At 43.6% G+C, this 22,142-nt stretch overlaps 1 protein-coding gene across 1 annotated transcript in view; it reads left to right on the plus strand.

The window, feature by feature from the left end:
- LOC120029376 (protein kinase C epsilon type-like) overlaps nt 1–22,142 on the plus strand; it is a 128,281-nt gene that overhangs the window by 28,691 nt on the left and 77,448 nt on the right. Inside the window, exon 2 of the mRNA XM_038974602.1 lies at nt 14,316–14,379. Within this exon, the coding sequence (XP_038830530.1) occupies nt 14,316–14,379 (64 nt within the window). The remainder of the gene's footprint in view (nt 1–14,315; nt 14,380–22,142) is intronic.

A 22,142-nucleotide genomic window follows, 5' to 3' on the forward strand; every position in this document is an offset into this window, starting at 1 on the left:
ATAGGTGAAAGCACATTTCCTGTGGACATATTCCATTCTGCTTTCACCTAACCCAGTGTTTTCCGATCAGTGTTATGTGAAGCTACAGACCTTTTTTGTAAGGCCACAATGGCGGCCATTGTTTATTTTCTGCAAAATGTTGGGATTTTAGTTTGTGGTCAGCACTGTGTATTATTTGTCTACTCCTCAGATGTCTTTAGGGTCCGCCTGATTTCGAGCAGATAGCTGTCCAGTCACTTGAGCTGCTCTCTGGCAAAAGGTGCTGCATTATTTATTCAGCAGGGACAAATTAGTGAAAGACTGACATGGCTGTCGAGGGGGACAGGGATGAGTGGCCACTGACAGAAGAGAGTGTGTGTGTGTGTGTGTGTGTGTGTGTGTGTGTGTGTGTGTGTGTGCTTGTATGTGGTGTGTGCTTGTATGTGGTGTGTGTGCAAAGAGAGCTTATTGAATATTTAACAGTTTACTCTTTTAATCGGTGAGGAACCGTCAGAGCCTTCTAGGCCTTCAGATAAGGCCTATATTTCTATTACATATTTACAATAATAGTAATAATTTTCTGATTTAATCTCATCAGTTTGTGTTGGAAAGAGAAGGGTTAATACGCAATAGAAAAATGTATCCAATCAGGATTTTCTTTGGTGGTGTAAGGTAGCCATTGGCTAGGCCTTCAGATGCTGTCATTCAACTGTATGAAAGCAGAATGTTGGAGTGACAGTGGAATGAACCAATGGCATTTTGACTTGCAATGGGTGTGGCCGTAAAAAAAAAGTGATTCTCAAAGGTCTGGACATGTCACTATTGAGAGCACAAGAGATCATGAATTCATAAAACAGCAGTGGTGTAGAGTACTTAAGTAAAAATACTTTAAAGTACTAATTAAGTAGTTTTTTGGGGGTTTCTGTACTTCACTATTTATATGTTTGACAACTTTTACTTCACTACATTCCTAAAGAAAGTTATGTACTTTTTACTCCAGTTTCAAACTTAGTCTACAAATGATCATCATCTGGTTCGTGGCACAGTTTTCTGTTGCAGCTGGCTTGCTGTTAGCTAGGCTATCTCTTGCTGTTAGCTAGGCTATCTCTTGCTGTTAGCTAGGCTATCTCTTGCTGTTAGCTAGGCTATCTCTTGCTGTTAGCTAGGCTATCTCTTGCTGTTAGCTAGGCTATCTCTTGCTGTTAGCTAGGCTATCTCTTGCTGTTAGCTAGGCTATCTCTTGCTGTTAGCTAGGCTATCTCTTGCTGTTTGCTAGGCTATCTCTTGCTGTTAGCTAGGCTATCTCTTTGAAAATATTGACTGTAAAGCATGGTTGCATTTAAACTTTAGATCTCCGGTTAGTATGATGAACGTGATCAAATATATTTGCAATGGGAAGTTATAGCTGGTTTGTTAATTTCATTTTGGACATTAAGTAGTTGAGCTTTTGTATTGTCATGATTTCATGGGGCCTACTGGAGTTAATGGGCTCCTTATTCTTTAACATGATGCTGTGTGTGACTGCTGTCTCCTGTCTATCAGCCGTGTCTATGTGTTTGACCAAAATGGTCTCTCCTTCAGCGCCATGAAGTGCACAGGTATTAAGGTTGCAGTCCTTTCAGCACCATGAGCCTGTCACCTTTGATGTGACACTGTTGTTGTCGCTATTGGTGATAGTGTGATAGTGATGTTGGCTTCCATGAGTTGTGTAATCATGTTGGGTCCATGCCGGTTCTGTCTCTGTGTGTGCTGCAAGCTGAAGCGCGGCCAGGCCTGTTTCATTCATTCATAATGTCATAAAAAAGCATTGCTCCCCCTTCTGTAGAACTAGAATGGTCTGACTACAGAACATATCATGTCGGGCTTTTTGAGTGATGCTATGTTTTATATATATTTATATGTTATATTCTTGATTTTTGAGTTTGATTCAACGTATTGGAAGAGTTTTGGTCCCTCTGAAGACCTAGGTCCTATAGTCACGGTTCTACACTGCTATTAATGGATGGCCTCCCTCACCCCACCCAAAAAGCATTGCTCTCATACGCAGTAGGGCACACACACACACACACACACACACACACACACACACACACACACACACACACACACACACACACACACACACACACACACACACACCGTATCTCCAAACAGGTCAGCCTTGCTGGGGTAATGAGGTATAATTAGGACTCTCTGGCTGGTTGTGGAAGAGGACAGAGTGTGTTGAGGGGTGAGAAGAGTGTGTATGTATGTACTGTATGTATGTATGTACAGTTGAAGTTGGATGTTTACATACACCTTAGCCAAATACATTTAAACTCAGTTTTTTCACAATTCCTGACATTTAATCCTAGTAAAAATCCCCTGTCTTAGGTCAGTTAGGATCACTACTTTATTTTAAGAATATGAAATGTCAGAATAATAGTAGAGAGAATGATTTATTTCAGCTTTTATTTATTTCATCACATTCCCAGTGAGTCAGAAGTTTACATACACTCATTTAGTATTTGGTAGCATCGCCTTTAAATTGTTTAACTTGGGTCAAACGTTTCGGGTAGCCTTTCACAAGCTTCAAGCTTCAAGCTTGAAATTTGGCCCATTCCTCCTGACAGAGCTGGTGTAACTGAGTCAGATTTGTAGGCCTCCTTGCTCGCACATGCTTTTTCAGTTCTGCCCACACATTTTCTATAGGATTGAGGTCAGGGCTTTGTGATGACCACTCCAATACCTTGGCTTTGTTGTCTTTAAGCCATTTTGCCACAACTTTGGAAGTATGCTTGGGTTCATTGTCCATTTGGAAGACTCATCTGCAACCAAGCTTTAACTTCCTGACTGATGTCTTGAGATGTTGCTTCAATATATCCACATAATGTTCCTTTCCTAATGATGCCATCTATTTTGTGAAGTACACCAATCCCTTCTGCAGCAAAGCACCCCCACAACATGATGCTGCCACACCTGTGCTTCACGGTTGGGATGGTGTTCTTAGGCTTGCAAGCCTCCCCCTTTTTCCTCCAAACATAACGCTGGTCATTATGGCCAAACAGTTCTATTTTTGTTTCATCAGACCAGAGGACATTTCTCCAAAAAGTACGATCTTTGTCCCCATGTGCAGTTGCAAATCATAGTCTGGCTATTTTATGGCGGTTTTGGAGCAGTGGCTTCTTCCTTGCTGAGCGGCCTTTCAGGTTATGTTGATATAGGACACCAAAGTACGTTCAGAACGCGTCTCCTTCCTGAGCGGTATGACGGCTGCGTGGTCCCATGGTGTTTATACTTGCGTACTATTGTTTGTACAGATGAACGTGTTAACTTCAGGCATTTGGAAATTGCTCCCAAGGATGAACCAGACTTGTGGAGGTCTACAATTTTTTTTCTGAGGCCTTCTGAGGCCTTTTCCCATGATGTCAAGCAAAGAGGCACTGAGTTTGAAGGTAGGCCTTGAAATACATCCACAGGTACACCTCCAATTGGCTCAAATGATGTCAATTAGCCTATCAGAAGCTTCTAAAGCCATGACATAATTTTCTGGTATTTTCCAAGCTGTTTAAAGGCACAGTCAACTTGGTGTATGTGAACTTCTGACCCACTGGAATTGTGATACCGTGAATTTATAAGTGAAATAATCTGCCTGTAAACAATTGTTGGAAAAATTACTTGTGTCATGCACAAAGTAGATGTCCTAACTGACTTGCCAAAACTATAGTTTGTTAACAAGAAATGTGTGGAGTGGTTGAAAAACAAGTTTTAATGACTCCAACCTAGTGTATGTAAACTTCCGACTTCAACTGTATGTGTGTATGTTTGTCTTGTATGCTTCTCCTGTCCCTAGTGTTTAGATGCAGGCCCAGTCTTGGCTTCTAGAGTTGTGTTCTGTTCTGTTCTGTTCTGTTCTGGCTGGTGTGAGTGCATTAGCTGCAGGAGCCAGGCCAATCCCCAACCTTGAACTACTCTCTGCTGACACACAGCAGGGTGGCCAGATTGTGTGTTTCAGTTAGTGGTGTGTGCGTGCGCCCATCCGTGTTTGTGTGTGTGTGTAACATCTCCAGGCGTATCTCTCAGAGGGTCCACTGAGGCAAGCTCCCCGGGTCTCAAGTGTGTATGTCTGTTTTGTAGAACTGTGTTTGCGTGTGTGTTAGGGTTGAGATGATGTTGGAATTTTGTTCCATGCTAATAGAAACGTCTTCATCACACTAATTGACTTTGAAGTGAAGTGCTGTTTGAAAAAGTACCCCGGAGACATGCTTGAAATGTAAACAATTTAAAATTTGGTGTTTTATTCGCTCTTCCTTTGACTTTGTGTGCAACTGGGCGTGTGTTTTCACTGCACACACTGCTGCAGTTTTCCTTCAGCATATCACCAGAGTCATTTCTGTGTTGCCATCCCCAGTTTTGATCTGTGTGCGCACACAAACACAGATATACACACACTAAAGGCTTACGATTGCAAATCAGTTGGCTGTACATTACAGTTTATTTCCTCCTTTACAACATGTGGGTTCCTTGAGTGACACAGCGGTCTATGGCACTGCATTTCAGTGCTAGAGGCATCACTACAGACCCGGGTTTAAGCCCGGGCTGTATCACAACCAGCCGTGATCGGGAGTCCCATAGGTTTGCACACAATTGGCCCAGTGTCGTCCGGGTTAGAGGAGGGTTTGGCCGGGGTAGGCTGTCATTGTAAATAAGAATTTGTTTTTAACTGACTTGACTAGTTAAATAAATGTTAAATAAAAAATCTATACAAAAAGTGTTGTTTTCCAACAGAAAATAAACAGATATTCATGGGGTCTGTATTCTGAATCATCCTACTATAATTAAAGTATTGCCTGCCATGCGTGATAGCTGTTGTTTTTTAGACAGCAGTTGTACTGTTTCACTTGTATAGCCTGTGCCTTGATCGCTAATTGCAAATTATGATTGATTGACGCTTTGAAAAGGGTTTCTTGCCAAGGCTAATCTGGGTAAGAGGTCACTACCACATAAACTCAGTTGGTTGAATTTCACATGCATCCCTTTCTAACTGAATGTGATTACCATAAAGAAATACTACAGTATTTGAAATTGCAATGATACATTCTATATCACAATACACGTGTGTGTCTCTGTGAGGATTCATAGGGGGCTCTGGTGAGTGTATGAGTGCTTTTCAATGTGTTTGTGTGTTTCACAGGGCGTGTGTGTTTTTTTAAGTGTGTCTGTGTATGTGTGTGTGTGAGAGAAGGCTCTGGTGTGTGTCACTCTTCGGGTGCACACTGTCACTGAGGCCAGAGATAAAACACAATGTGCTCTGTGTTCTCCCTGCTCCTGTAACCTTGCCCCCCCCCCCCTCTCTCTCGCTCGCTCTCTTTCTCTCCCTCCCTCTCTCTCTGTCTCATCCATTCTTTATCCCCCCTCTTTGTCTCTCCCTCTCCCAGTTCCCTTCATTCAGTTTTTGACAATAGCGATAAACAGACTAGAAAGACCAAATAGAATAAACAGAAAAAGGAAAAAGAAAATTACCTAGAAACTGTAACTAAGAACTATTCAATGTGTGACTCATTGTAGCACTATGAATGAGCCACAAATACTGTATGCAGTTGTGTTAGTGTGTGCGTGTGTGTGTGTGTGTGTGTGTGTGTGTGTGTGTGTGTGTGTGTGTGTGTGTGTGTGTGTGTGTGTGTGTGTGTGTGTGTGTGTGCAGTAGTGGATATTCTTCTCAGAATACTATCCCCTCTCTAGCACGGTGTTGGGTGGGCCAGAGCCATAGAGAACAGCCCTGTCATGTGCTTTCACTTTATCAGGAAGGAGAGATACTCCACTGCCAGAGCCAATCCTCATTTAGACAGACTCAGAGATACTCCACTGCCAGAGACAATCCTCATTTAGACAGACTCAGGGATACTCCACTTTGCCAGAGCCAATCCCCATTTAGGGAGACTCAGAGATACTACACTGCCAGAGACAATCCTCATTTAGTCAGACTCTGACAAGAAGGCAGGAGTGCTCAATGGCCTTTATTTTTGGGCGACTTACCACAGCCTCTGAACACTCAATACTGTGCATAGATGCACGCACACACACACACACACACACACACACACACACACACACACACACACACACACACACACACACACACACACACACACACACACACACACACACACACAGACAGACAGATGAGGGTGGTGAGGGGTGCAAAGTTGAAGAGCTTTTCCACAGACACGGAGTCGTGTGTCTCTTTATCGCTCCTTTATTGCGAGGGATGGAGGGTGTCGTTGGACATGGCGGGAAGTAAGGAACAGGCGAGAAGATAAGAGGTCTCTGATGAAAAATGCCAGGGAGAGGCATGAAACCAGTCAGGTCAGGGTTTGATGGTTGATTGCTGAAAATATGTCAACATCTTTTAACAGACGCCATTCAGCCCAAGGTGTTTTCACAAAACAGCCTCCCCGACCTGGGAGGGAGGGAGAATGTGTGTGTGTGTGTGTGTGTGTGTGTGTGTGTGTGTGTGTGTGTGTGTGTGTGTGTGTGTGTGTGTGTGTGTGTGTGTGTGTGTGTGTGTGTGTGTGTGTGTGTGTATAGGGGGACAGGTAGCCTAGCAGTTAGTGTTGGGCCAGTAACCGAAAGGTCACTAGTTCGAATCCCAGAGCCAACAAGGTGAAAAGCTGTCAATGTGCCCTTGAGCAAGGCACTTACCCATAATTGCTCCAGGCTTGCCGTTGATCATGGCTGACCCTGGCCGTGACCGCACACTCCGAGGGTGTCTGAGGGGGAGCTGGGATATGTAAAAAAATGAATTTCCAATTCACACATGCATATAATACACAGTTGAAGTCGGAAGTTTACATACACCTCAGCCAAATACATTTAAACTCAGTTTTTCACAATTCCTGACATTTAATCCTAGTAAATATTCCCTGTTTTAGGTCAGTTAGGATCACCACTTTATTTTAAGAATGTGAAATGTCAGAATAATAGTAGAGAGAATGATTTATTTCATCACATTCCCAGTGGGTCAGAAGTTTACATACACTCAATTTGTATTTGGTAGCATTGCCTTTGAATTGTTTAACTTGGGTCAAACGTTTCGGCTAGCCTTCCACAACCTTCCCACAATAAGTTGGGTGAATTTTGTCCCATTTCTCCTGACAGAGCTGGTGTAACTGAGTCAGGTTTGTAGGCCTCCTTGCTCGCACACACTTTTTCAGTTCTGCCCACAAATCTTCTATAGGATTGAGGTCAGGGCTTTGTGATGGCCACCCCAATACCATGGCTTTGTTCTCCTTAAGCCATTTTGCCACAACTTTGGAAGTATGCTTGGGGTCATTGTCCATTTGGAAGACCCATTTGCAACCAAGCTTTAACTTCCTGACTGATGTCTTGAGACGTTGCTTCAATATATCCACATAATTTTCCATCCTCATGATGCCATTTATTTTGTGAAGTGCACCAGTCCCTCCTGCAGCAAAGCACCCCCACAACATGAAGCTGCCACCCCCGTGCTTCATGGTTTGGATGTTCTTCGGCTTGCAAGCAACCCCTTTTCCCTCCAAACACAACAATGGTCATTATGGCCAAACAGTTCTATTTTTGTTTCCTCAGACCAGAGGACATTTCTCCAAAAAGTACGATCTTTGTCCCCATGTGCAGTCGCAAACTGTAGTCTGGCTTTTTCATGGCGGTTTTGGAGCAGTGGCTTCTTCCTTGCTGAGCAGCCTTTCAGGTTATGTCGATATAGGGCTCGTTTTACTGTAGATACTTTTGTACCTGTTTCCTCCAGCATCTTCACAAGGTCCTTTGCTGTTGTTCTGGGATTGATTTGCACTTTTCGCACCAAAGTACGTTCATCTCTAGGAGACAGAACGCGTCTCCTTCCTGAGCGGTATGATGGCTGCGTGGTCCCATGGTGCTTATACTTGCGTACTATTGTTTGTACAGATGAGCGTGGTACCTTCAGGCATTTGGAAATTGCTCCCAAGGATGAACCAGACTTGTGGGGGTCTACAATTTGTTTTTCTGAGGTCTTTGCTGATTTCATTTTATTTCCCCATGATGTCAAGTAAAGAGGCACTGAGTTTGAAGGAAGGCCTTGAAATACATCCACAGGTACACCTCCAATTGACTCAAATTATGTCAATTAGCCTATCAGAAGCTTCTAAAGCTATGACATCATTTTCTGGTATTTTCCAAGCTGTTTAAAGGCACAGTCAACTTAGTGTATGTAAACTTCTGACCCACTGGAATTGTGATACAGTGAATTATAAGTGAAATAATCTGTCTGTAAACAATTGTTGGAAAAATGACTTGTGTCATGCACAAAGTAGATGTCCTAACTGACTTGCCAAAACTATAGTTTGTTAACAAGAAATGTGTGGAGTGGTTGAAAAACGAGTTTTAATGACTCCAACCTAAGTGTATGTAAACTTCCGACTTCAACTGTACATGTGTGAAATAGGACAGATATTAGCACCCACACACACTGCTAGGGTCATAAGAAATTATTGTTTTTGCAGCACTAACTGACATAGAGGCACAGTGAGAAGGAGAGTGAGAGAGCCGGATGAAGCGAAAGCTACAGAAATTGAATTGCAGCCTGTGTTTTATATATATTTCCACACTATGAGGTTGGAATAACACTGTGAAATTGTGAAAATTATGATAATGCCATTATGATGAGAACAGCCCTTAGCCATGGTATATTGGCCATATACCACACCCCCTCCTGCCTTATTGTTTAAGTATACCAATAAAAAATAGTTCCAAACCTCTCTGCCAAAAACAGCTCATTTTCATTTTTCCCTCCTCACTCACACCACTCCCAGACAGTCCTAGCAAAATTCTTACTTGACAAATTGCTGTTTGCTACGAAGCTGTTTTGGTTTCTTTTTTTACCATTTTAATTGAAAACAATCACAGTAAGGTACTTAATTGTTACCCAGAAATTATTTGATATTGTGATAAAAACAGCTGGATTGGACATTTAAACTATACAATTTAATTTTCTGGTGCATGTGTGTGGTTCTGGGGTGTACTCTGTGTGTGTGTGTGTGTGTGTGTGTGTGTGTGTGTGTGTGTGTGTGTGTGTGTGTGTGTGTGTGTGTGTGTGTGTGTGTGTGTGTGTGTGTGTGTGTGTGTGTGTGTGTGTGGAAAGCAAGGTTATTGTAGTAAACTAAAACTGAAGAAAAATAAAATATGATATTTTACTCCAAAACGAACTCAAATTGAATGGGGTTTTCAACCTTTTTTTTCTAATGCGGTTTTCAAACTTCTGAATCTGGCGTGTCACATTGAGATTGACTTTAGAATTGAAAGGTAGACTCAGCGAGATGACGTTGCAGATATTGAGATGAAGTGAAATGAAGAAGTGACATAAAAAAAACACTTAACACTTACTTATGTGTCCCGAACACAAAAACTAAAACTGAAATGAAATAATATAAAAACCATGAAATGTAAGCTAAATAAAAATGTGTAAATCAGATCAGAAAACTAACTGAAACTAAACTGAATTTCAAATAAAAATCTTCAAACTAATATAAAAACACAGAACTATGACCTTGGTGGAAGGAGACATTGAATGGGGATGAATGTGTCTTGTGTTTAGAGTACAGCACTCACTGACATATCAGTGTCTGTGCATATGGTGGCTGGCAGAAAAGACAAAGCAACTGACAGGCTGAATATGACTATAGAAGAATCTCATCTCTCTCGCTGTATCTGTCGGTCTGTTTTTCTATCTGTTTATATGTATGTACTATGTACAATATATCCCCTACTATTTCAATTTCAATACTTGTTTTTGAAGTTTTCTGATTACACAAACAAGTAAGATTATACAAAAAAAGGTTTGAACTGTAATTCCTTTAATTCAGTGGTTCTCAAACCTGGTCCTGGGGACCCAAAGGGGTGCACATTTTAGTTTTTGACCTAGCACCGCACACCTGATTCAAATCATCAAAGCTTGATGATGAGTTGATCATTAAAACTCAGCTGTGTAATGCTATTGCAAAAACAAAAATGTGCCCCCCTTTGGGTCCCCAGGACCAGGATTAAGAAACACTGCTTATATTTATTTAAAAAGTTTAGTAAAAAATATTTGATTTCCTGGTCCCCTAGCCATCTCCTCCCCTCCCCCACCCTGGCTACATGTAATCCCATTGGGCAAAGACGTAAATTCAGCATCTATTCCACGTTGGTTCAGCGTAATTGAATTGAAATGACGTGGAAACGTTCAACCACTGTGTGCCCTGTGGGATGCCATCACATTACGAGGAGTATAGGAGTGCTGCTGCACCTAAAGAGGTTGATATATAGGATGAGTAATCAAAGATATTCAAAGCATTCTGAGTGTATTTGTCACAGCACTAGAATGAGAAGCAATGTCTTCTGATTCATTCTGTTGTACCTAGCTAAACAGTCTTTCTGCAAGTCAGTTTAAGAACAAATTCTTATTTACAATGACGGCCTACCTGGACGACGCTGGGCCAATTGTGCGCCGCCCTATGGGACTCCTGATCACAGCTGGTTGTGACACAGACTGTGAACAAACCAGGGTTTCTAGTGACACCTCTAGCACTGCAATACAGTGCCTTAGACCACTGCGCCACTCTGGAGTATGAAGATTAAGGGGAGGAGATAGGTTAAAGAAGGGTTTTTAAGACTTGAGACAATTGAGACATGGATTGTGTATGTGTGCCATTCAGAGGGTGAATTGGCAAGACAAAACAGGGTAGTAGGTCCCAGGCCATTGGAGATGCTTAATGTGAGTCTGGAAGGAGAGTTTACAGTCTAACCAGACACCTAGGTATTTGTAGTTGTCCACGTATTCTAAGTCAGAACCGTCCAGAGTAGTGATGCTGGACGGGCGAGCAGGTGCCGGCAGTGATCGGTTGAATAGCATGCATTTAGTTTTACTTGCGTTTAAGAGCAGTTGGAGGCCACGGAAGGAGAGTTGTATGGCATTGAAGCTCGTCTGGAGGTTAGTTAACACAGTGTCCAAAGAGGGGCCAGAAGTATACAGAATGGTGTCGTCTGCGTAGAGGTGTATCAGAGAATCACCAGCAGCAAGAGCAACATCATTGATGTATACAGAGAAGAGAGTCGGCCCGAGGATTGAACCCTGTGGCACCCCCATAGACACTGCCAGAGGTCCGGACAACAGACCCTCCGATTTGACACACTGAACTCTATCAGAGAAGTAGTTGGTAAACCAGGCGAGGCAATCATTTGAGAAACCAAGGCTGTCGAGTTTGCCAATAAGAATGTGGTGATTGACAGAGTCGAAAGCCTTGGCCAGGTCGATGAATACGGCTGCGCAGTAATGTCTCTTATCGATGGCGGTTATGATGTCGTTTAGGACCTTGAGCGTTGCTGAGGTGCACCCATGACCAGCTCTGAAACCAGATTGCATAGCGCATCTACAGATGTAATATACTGCAACTTAAACACATATTCAGTGTGAAAATAGATGATGTACTGTTCTTGCCTAAGGCACTCTATAGTGGTAAAGCACTGTTGTTGCTGCATAAAGATGTGGTTCTATACAAGTCCACAGAAACACCCACACAAATATAAATACACAACTCACATCCTCATCTATTTGGCTTTCTCTCTGGAACCCACTCACATACACAGGACACACAGAAACACTCTCTCTCTCTCTCTCTCTCTCTCTCTCTCTCTCTCTCTCTCTCTCTCTCTCTCTCTCTCACTCACTCACTCACTCACTCACTCACTCACTCACTCACTCACTCACTCACTCACTCACTCACTCACTCACTCACTCACACACACACACACACACACACACACACACACACACACACACTCACTCACTCACTCACTCACTCACTCACTCACTCACTCACTCACTCACTCACTCACTCACTCACTCACTCACACACACACACACACACACACACACACACACACACACACACACACACACACACACACACACACACACTCAGCCTTTCCTTCCTTAGCTGGCGTCTATATTTAGTGGCCACTGCACCTGTGAGACTGAGCGTGCCCAGAAGGCTGTTGATGAATGGAGTCCTGTGACCTCACAGGAAAGGAGGCAGGGGTGGGGGGAGTCGGGGGTCGCATGGCGGGATAACAAACATGTCGCCACTCCACCATGGCTCTGTCTCTACTCCGTCTGAACAACAACATCATCTTCTGAGCAGCACTCAGAGGCCTTCTCAACAGCACTGAGAGGGGAGGCACTATGCAGTAAGAATAGGCTACTTGTCCCTCTCACAGTCTGCATTCTACAGAATGCACTTCAAGAGCACTGATCTACAAAGTGCCCGACATCCTGTTCTTGGCTATCCATCTGTAGTACACTCTTAGCAAAAAGGGTCCTGAAAGGGTTTTTCGGCTGTCCAGGTAGAACCCTTTTTGGTTCCAGGGAGAACTCTTGTGTTCCATGTAAAACCCTCAGTGGAAATGGTTCTACATGGAACACAAAAAAGTTCTACCTGGAACCTAAAGGGTTCTACTTGTCATGTTTAATGTTTTTTTGTGGACCCCAGGAAGAATACCTGCTGTTTCGGCAAAAGTTAATAGGGATCCCAATAAACCAATAAACCACTACCTGGAACCAAACAGGTTTCTTCAAACGGTTCTCCTTTTAGGTTCTAGATATAACTTTTTTTCTAAGAGTGTAGAGATCTATCTATTATCTATATGTTCTATTTCTATGTGTTTCTGTGGCCTCAAATACAGACGAATGTATTGTCTAACCTACTGCTTCAAGACTATTGTTCCAACATGCAGGCTGGGGAAGAGGCCTACTCCACCCTCTCTCTGTCTCTCTTCTTCCGTCTTTCTCTTCCTCTGTCTTTCTCTCCCTTTTGTCTGTTTACACTGCACATCTTCCAGACGACTACACCGGGGCACGGAACCTTTCTCAGGTTACCAGGGAGGGAGAGAGAGGGAGCGAGAGAGATTGCAAGGCAGTCAACACCTCACATGTGTGGGCCCTATTTGTTCTGCACTTTACCCCAGGCTGCGGGGGGGTCCTGTACTGCACTGCTGTACCCTAGAAGGGCTGTATTTACTGGGCTGGCTGTGGGTTTGATGGATGGATCTGGGGCACCTGAAAGAGAGAGAGATGAAGGAAGGCTAGAGTGTTGTATTGTGTTAGGGTGGCTAGAGAAGGCTGCAATATCTATATAATTGTAGCATATAATCTGTGAAAGCCACCTATAGCTGCAGCCTAGTTCTGACATCTGCAAATGTTGCCATATCCCATTTTAGAATGCATTATGGTAGAATGATGGATTTTGTCACTTTAGCGCCTCCTCCTTCACCTCGTATCTAGCCCAAGCCCACGTCCTCTCTGCGGTGGAGATTGCACCAATTCTCAGCAATGTGTGTGCTCAGAACAGGACCAGATGAGGAAATTGCTGGGTGCAGTCTGTGTGTGTGTGTGTGTGTGTCTGTGTGCACTGTGCAGAAGGGGATTATGGATGGGCCGTGGGCGGCTGCTGCCGGTAGAAACTCTCTGAGCCCCAGCCGCCGCGATCCCTGCCCACTCTCTCTTATGAGATGAGCTAACACACACACACACACACACACACACACACACACACACACACACACACACACACACACACACACACACACACACACACACACACACACACACACACACACACCATAACTCAATCTCATCTGCTTATGCCCAGTAGAGCCCCCAGGGACTTGAGCTCAGGCTTGGCAATCGATGGGCGAGAGTGTGTGTGGGTGGGGGGTATGGTTTAGAGAGGGCCGTGGGTGAACGGATGTATACCGTCCACAAAGCTACAATGTAACACACTCAGGACTCTTCCTGGTCTTAGTATATAAACACTGCAGTATTCAGCAACCCAAGGGCATGCACGTTGTAATACTGCACACGCACACGCACACACACACACACACACACACACTAGCTCCTGAGAGCCATACCAGAGATACTGTAATGACGAGATGGTCTTGTTTCCACCCTAACAATGGGAGTCGTTTTCCCAAAGGAGGGAAGGCAGGTGGTCTGCTTATCGCTTATCACGTGGACAGATTTTGACGGGACCCTCTCTCTTCAGCTCTTCCTCTCTGGCCATACTGAATATTAGCCATTACTGTAGCAGTCTCAGTACCCTCAGAGAGAACGATGTGTGTGTGTGGGGTGGGGGTAGGGGGGGGGGGACGAGGACGAGGACGAGTCAGACATTGCTGTACACTACGTAATTTTCTACAAACACTGAAATGGTTTCATGCTTCCATACCATACTATACTTCATATTCAGTGTTTCTACTCCAGTATGAAAGCTGACAGTTTGTTCTGTTTCGTTCTTCTCTCCCAGATTGACTTGGAGCCTGAGGGGAGGGTGTACGTCATCATGGACCTATCTGGATCGTCTAGTGAAGGTAAGTTGTGAGCTGATATAGTATCAGCGATGAGTGTATCTGACTAGTTTACACTGAGGCACAGCTTGCTCAAACGTATGGCCACATGCCCAATTTCTACCTATCCCACGACTGACAAACTGTCCCTTGAAAGTGCATTATTAGAGTTTTATGCCAGATGTTACATTGTATACAGTCCCTATGTATTTATTTGAACAGTGAAGCTAAAAGTTTGAATAATACTCCAGCATTTTGGATTTGAGATCAAACGTTTAATATGAGGAGACAGTACAGAATGTCACTTTCTATTTAGACATAAAAGCACTTTATGTATCTAGTCCCCCCCATTTGAAGGTGTTTAGACAAATTTGCTTATACTGTTTTAAAGTAGTCAAAAGTTACGTGGTTGGACCTACACTACCGTTCAAAAGTTTTGGGTCACTTAGATATGTCCTGGTTTTTGAAAGAAAAGCAAAAAATGTTGTCCATTGAAATAACATCATATTGATCAGAAATACAGTGTAGAGATTGTTAATGTTGGATATGACTATTGTAGCTAGAAACGGCTGATTTTTTATGGAATATCTACATAGGCGTACGGAGGCCCATTATCAGCAACCATCACTCCTGTGTTCCAATGGCACGTTGTGTTAGCTAATCCAAGTTTATCATTTTAAAAGGCTAATTGATCATTAGAAAACCCTTTTGCAATTATGTTAGCACAGCTGAAAACTGTTGTTCTGATTAAAGAAGCAATAAAACTGGCCTTCTGTAGACTAGTTGAGTATCTGGAGCATCAGCATTTGTGGGTTATATTACAGGCTCAAAATGGCCAGAAACAAAGAACTTTCTTCTGAAACTCATCAGTCTATTTTTGTTCTGAGAAATGAAGGCTATTCAATGAGAGAAATTGCCAAGAAACTGAAGATCTGGTACAACGCTGTGTACTACTCCATACGGGACTGTTTCGTTTTCGTTTTGTGTCATTCACGTTGTTATTTTTGTATTCTTAGTGTTCAGTTATTAAATTGAATATGGACACTTACAACGCTGCGCTTTGGTCCTCCTCTTCTTCCAACCACGACAAGCGTTACATTCTTATTTGAAAATGACACAATACATTATTTACCATTCATTTCTATTGGGCACAACATAATCTGAAACACAACCAAAACAAACTGCAAATGCATCCAACAAGTTTGTGGAGTTACAAGCTTGATGTACAGTAGTCATTGTGTGCTAGGAATATGGGACCAAATACAGTACCAGTCAAAAGTTTGGACACACCTACTCATTATTTTGACTATTTTCTACATTGTAGAATAATAGTGAAGACATCAAAACCATGAAATAACACATATGGAATCATGTAGTAACCAAAAAAGTGTTAAACAATTCAAAATATTATTCAAATATTCACCCTTTGCCTTGATGACAGCTTTGCACACTCTTGGCATTCTCTCAGCCAGCTTCATGAGGTAGTCACCTCGAATGCATTTCAATTAACAGGTGTGCCTTGTTAAAAGTTAATTTGTGGAATTTCTTTCCTTCTTAATCCGTTTGAGCCAATCAGTTGTGTTGTGACAAGGTAGGGCGGTATACAGAAGTTAGCCCTATTTGGTAAAAGACAAAGTCCATATTATGACAAGAACAGCTCAAATAAGCAAAGAGAAACAACAGTCCATCATTACTTTAAGACCTGAAGGTCAGTCAATCCGGAAAGAACTTTAAATGTTTCTTCAAGTACAGTCGCAAAAACCATCAAGCGCTATGATGAAACTGGCACTCATGAGGACCGCCACAGGAAAGGAAGACTCAGAGTTACCTCTGCTGTCGAGGATAAGTTCATTAGAGTTACCAGACTCAGATTGCAGCCCAAATAAATGCTTGTTGAGTAACAGACACATCTCAATATCAACTGTTCAGAGTAGACTGCATGAATCAGGCCTTCATGGTCTAATGGCTGCAAAGAAACCACTACTAAAGGACACCAATAATTAGAAGAGACTTGCTTGGGCCAAGAATCACGAGCAATGGACATTAGACCGGTGGAAATCTGTCCTTTGGTCTGATGAGTCCAAATGAGAGATTTCCGCGGTGTGGTTCCCACCGTGAAGCATGGAGGAGGGGGTGTGGGGGTGCTTTGCTCCCGAGTGGCGCAGCGGTCTAAGTCACTGCATCTCAGTGCAAGAGGCGTCACTACAGTCCCTGGTTCAAATTTAGGCTGTATCACATCCGGCCGTGATTGGGAGTCCCATAGGGTGGCGCACAATTGGCCCAGCGTTGTCCAGGTTTGGCCGGGGTAGGCCGTCATTTTAAATAAGAATTTGTTCTTAACTGACTTGCCTAGTTACATAAAGGTTTAAAAAAAAGTTTTTTACAACAAATGTTTTGCTGGTGACACTGTTAGTGATTTATTTTCAATTCAAGGCATACTTAACCAGCATGGCTACCACAGCATTCTGCAGCGATACACCATCCCATCTGGTTTGCGCTTAGTGGGACCATCATTTGTTTTTCAGCAGGACAATTACCCAACACACCTCCAGGCTGTGTAAGGGCTATTTGACCAAGAAGGAGAGTGATGGAGTGCTGCATCAGATGACTTGGCCTCCACAATCTTCCGAACTCAACCCAATTGAGATGGTTTGGAATGACTTGGACCGCGGAGTGAAGGAAAAGCAGCCAACAAGTGCTCAGCATATGTGGAAACTCCTTCAAGACTGTTGGAAAAGCATTCCTCATGAAGCTGGTTGAGAGAATGCCAAGAGTGTGCAAAGCTGTCATCAAGGCAAAGGGTGACTGGATTGGCTAGCACTGACCAAGCTCTGATTGGTTTGCATGCTCCCATTCAAAAAGTAGATCTGTAAATTCTCTCTTTCAATTTCTTCCCTCCATCCTCTCCTTCTCCTGGATGCTGATTAGAGCCACTAAAAGGAGAAGTCCCTCTCATCTGTCTCTTTCTCTTGTCATTCTCTCACCCCCTTATTTAGGGTGGCTGGATCACTCAACATGATGTCACTGATGTGTCACTCAAACACGGGGGTGGTAGTGCTCTGTCACAGTACGTCACACTCACCTATTTCTCATGAGGCTTCAATTCTTTCATTCGGTTCTTGCTCCTTTCTTCTCTAGTCTTTCTCTCTCTCTCATTCTATCTCTCCGTAATGTGACTGTGGCCATGAGAGAAGTGTACATGAGTCAGAATTTCAAGCTCCCTTATCATTGTTACGTCAGGAAATGGACAGTTAGCATTTCCTGTGACTTGCTAGTGTGAGCGAGTCATTGGACAGTGGCAGGAAAAAGACCTTGTCGTCATAGAGCGGCAACCATCTGTTTGTTCCTGTCTGGGGTGAAGAACAACAATAATAATATACACTGAGATTCATCATCAACTATTTTATCATAAGTACTCTGATTATTTCAATACCATTATCATGAATAAGTGTATCACGCCCGTACATTTCAAAGCTTTTCCTGAGACGGATAGGGTTAGGTTTAAGTCTGTGAGTGAATTAGCTGTACATATTTTAGCTGTACATTCGTTGTTGTAAAAGCTGATTTGCTTTGATAGTAAAAGACACTCATGTCCTTTCCTAGCTAGGTAGGTCAGAGCAAGGGTAGTGTCTTCAGCACCTGTATTATAAGACAGAGGATGTGTAAAGCAGGGTAGTTATAAGGCTTCCTGTGTGTAGCTGGTGTGAGAGTCAGGCGCAGTACAGCAGATACGAGTAAATAAACGCGCTTTACTCAAAAAAGACAAATATACAAAGTAACATCTTGAGCACACACAGACAGACCGAAATTTACAATAAACAATCACTCACAAAAACCATGTGGGGAACAGAGGGTTAAATAATGAACAAGTGATTGTGGGATTGACAACAGGTGTGTGAAACAAAGACAAAGCAAATGGAAAATGAAAAGTGGATCGGCAGTAGCTAGAAAGCCAGTAACGTCAACCGCTGAACGCCGCCCGAACAAGGAGAGGGACCGACTTCGGCGGAAGTCGTGACAGTAGTGTCTTCATCAGCTGTATTATAAGACAGAGGATGTGTAAAACAGGGTAGTGTAGAGAGCAAGGGCAGTGCTTTCCTCTGCCTTTGGCTACAGATGGTTGTTAATTCATGCATTATAACCCTGACTGTAGCTTTCGGCTGTAGGATTCTCTCTTTCAGTGTATCTTTACATATTCATTAATTATACAATTGTACACACATAGTTATCATTATTCTAGTTATCAGAGAAGTAGTTTTACTATGCCTGCTGCTTTGAATAAAAGTAATTTAACTGGGAAGGGAGGATAAGAGCACTGTGCTCATAATGTGTACTGTATGTGTAAATGTGTGTGCACGCACGTTAGAGTGTGTGTCTGTGTCAGTGTTTGTGTGTGTGACCTCTCATTTACCCCACAAGAACTCTTCTCTCTTCTAACCAGTGTCTTCCTCTCCCACTACTCGTGTTGCACTCAATCGCTACGTTGATGACCTGTGTCAAGTCCATAATCAATACAGGGATCAATATGTAGAACACATAATCCTGACGCTAGTTAGACTCAGGCGGGTTAAAGAGATGTAGGAACACAGAGTTCTGACACACAAACATGGGTTATAGCGGTGTTGTAACTGTGTTGTTCGTTCAGATTGTGGCTGTAGGGTCAAAGCTCTGCTTAAGGACAAAGCATCAAGTTGGAGAAGTGTTAGTGAGGAAAGGCAGAGTACAGGCAGATCCCCTGTCAACCATGTTGAGAGTATGCCCAACTCGCTGAGGGAAGAACAAAAGAGGAGAGAGAGGGAAAAGGAGAGAGGGAGAGAAAGAAAGGAGTGTGAGCGGCTTGTTTTGTACAAAAGGAGCTGGCAGGCATCTGTGATGAGACTCACTGGCTGCCTGCCTCCCGTCAGTACTGGTCTGCATCAACAGGCCCTTACACACACACACCACACATACCACACACACACACATACACAGGGAGAGAGCACAAGTCAAAGGCAGTCAGGTAGTAAGTATAGGTGTGTAGGGTTTTAGAGTGATATAAAAGGAAACTGTATTTTTATAAGTGCAGACAGATTTTTGTGATGCATGATTGTGCCCACTCCTGTACTCACTGCAAGGCAACTCTAATACCATGCTCTGTTGTGAAAAGTAGACTTTTCTAAGGTTCAGCTTTGAAAGCAGTATCTTGCCACAGAGCCAGCCTCTACTAACTCCAATCCATTAACCACTTCTCCTTTCTTCAGCTGAAATATTGTAACACTTTCTAGAATGATGTCTTAACATTGCTATCTTCACAGATCAGATCACTTGTCAGGTTTTAAATTATGAGAACAGGCCATTCTGTATGGGCTCTACCTTTTATATCATAAGTGAAGCTATGACCTTACCTAGCATAAATGTGCTGGAAGTGCTCCTTGCATGACTGGGCTACAGCACTAGAAGTGATGAACTACAGTTCCCATCATTCAGTGGTGCAAGGATGTCATTCGTTCTCATAGGAGGTAAACTGATGGAGGAAGGGAGTGGGCTCTTTAGTGCATTCTGGGGGAGTGAGGCAGAACATTTTGCTCCCTCAAAAGCACCATGAAGATTTAATCTGCTGGGTCAAGTTGTTTGTTATGAACCTTCTCTCTCTCTCTCTCTTTCTCCCTCCTTCTCTCTCTCTCTTTCTCCCTCCTCTCTCTCTCTCTCTCTCTTTCTCCCTCCTCTCTCTTTCTCCCTCCTCTCTCTCTCTCTCTTTCTCCCTCCTCTCTCTCTCTCTTTCTCCCTCCTCTCTATCCTTCTCTCTTCTCTCTCGCTCGCTCTCTTTCTCCCTCCTCTCTCTCTCTCTTTCTCCCTCCTTCTCTCTATCCTTCTCTCTTCTCTCTCTCTCGCTCTCTCTCCCTCCTCTCAATTAAATTCAAGGGGCTTTATTGGCATGTAAAACATGTGTTAACATTGCCAAAGCAAGTGAGGTAGATAATATACGAAAGTGAAATAAACAATAAACATGAACAGTTAACATTACACTCACAGAAGTTTCAAAAGAATAATGTAATTTCAAATGTCATATTATGTACAGTGTTGTAACAATGTACAAATGATTAAAGTACAAAGGGGAAAATAAATAGGCATAAACATGGGTTGTATTTACAATGGTGTTTGTTCTTCACTGGTTGACCTTTTGTTGTGGCAACAGGTCACAAATCTTGCTGCAGTGATGGCACACTGTGGTAATTCACCCAGTAGATATGGGAGTTTATCAAAATCTCTCTCACTCTCTTTCCCTCCATCTCTCTCTCTCTCTCTCTCCTTGTATTTCTCCCTCTATCTCTCTCTCTCTCTCTCCTTGTGTCTCTCTTTAGTAAGAGCTTTGATAATGATACGCAAAGTTTTAGGAATTTGGGGTATTTGAGAGAGTGAAGGAGATAGAGAGGGAGAGAGATACAGTATATAGAAGGGAAAGAGAGATGGAGGGAGAGAGTGAAGGAGGGAGGGAGGTACATTGATTAGTGAAGTGGATTCTCTGAAATGGAGCTGCTGTTACATTATAGCAAAATGAAAGAGAAAGAGAGTCGGGATGAGTTACAGGAATACAGGAAATGCCTCTCACCTCCATAAAAGCCCTTCTATCCTACTTTACTCCATTTCTCCCTGTCTCTCTCCCTGTGTCTGTCTGTTCCCTCTGTCTGTCGCTCCCTGTGTCTGTCTGTTCCCTCTGTCTGTCTGTCTGTCTCTCCCTGTGTCTGTCTGTCCCCTCTGTCTGTCTGTCTGTCTGTCTCTCTCTCCCTGTGTCTGTCTGTCCCCTCAGTCTGTCTCTCCCTGTGTCTGTCTGTTCCCTCTGTCTGTCTCTCCCTGTGTCTGTCTGTCCCCTCTGTCTGTCTGTCTGTTTCTCCCTGTGTCTGTCTGTCCCCTCTGTCTGTCTGTCTGTCTCTCCCTGTGTCTGTCTGTCCCCTCTGTCTTTCTCTGTCTGTATCTGTCTGTGTCTGTCTGTCCCCTCTGTCTGTCTCTCCCTGTGTCTGTCTGTCCCCTCTGTCTGTCTGTCTGTCTCTCCCTGTGTCTGTCTGTCCCCTCTGTCTGTCTCTGTCGCTCCCTGTGTCTGTCTGTCCCCTCTGTCTTTCTCTGTCTGTGTCTGTCTGTCCCCTCTGTCTGTCTCTCCCTGTGTCTGTCTGTCCCCTCTGTCTGTCTCTCCCTGTCTCTGTCTGTCCCCTCTGTCTGTCTCTGTCTGTCTCTCCCTGTGTCTGTCTGTCGTGTCTGTCTCTGTCTGTCTCTCCCTGTGTCTAGCTGTCCCCTCTGTCTGTCTGTCTGTCCCCTCTGTCTGTCTGTCTGTCTGTCTGTTTCTCCCTGTGCCAGCCTGTCTGTCTTTCCATGGTAAATCCTGTGGGTACCAATGGCCTGCTGTCGCCAGGCTTAGTGCAGACTGATCCTCGGGGCCAGTACTAATTGGGCAGTCTGGCTCTATGGCACAATTCTGGCTGTGGATGTGTGATTGATACCAGCACATGTAGTCGTCCTCCTCTCTCTCTCTCTCTCCCTCTCTCTCTCTCTCTCTCTCTGTCTCTCTCTCTTCCTCACACACACACACACACACACACACACACACACACACACACACACACACACACACACACACACACACACACACACACACACACACACACACACACACACACACACACAGGGAGTAGAAGGTGTCAGGGTGACGATGATGTCTTCATTAAACACACTGTAGGCAAATGCTCTATTGGGCCTCACCGCGTCAAGCCTAACCTCTTAACACTATGACTGTCAGGACCAAGCACCGAAAGACC

The sequence above is a fragment of the Salvelinus namaycush genome, chromosome 35, assembly GCF_016432855.1.
Source record: "Salvelinus namaycush isolate Seneca chromosome 35, SaNama_1.0, whole genome shotgun sequence".
Taxonomy (NCBI): domain Eukaryota; kingdom Metazoa; phylum Chordata; class Actinopteri; order Salmoniformes; family Salmonidae; genus Salvelinus; species Salvelinus namaycush.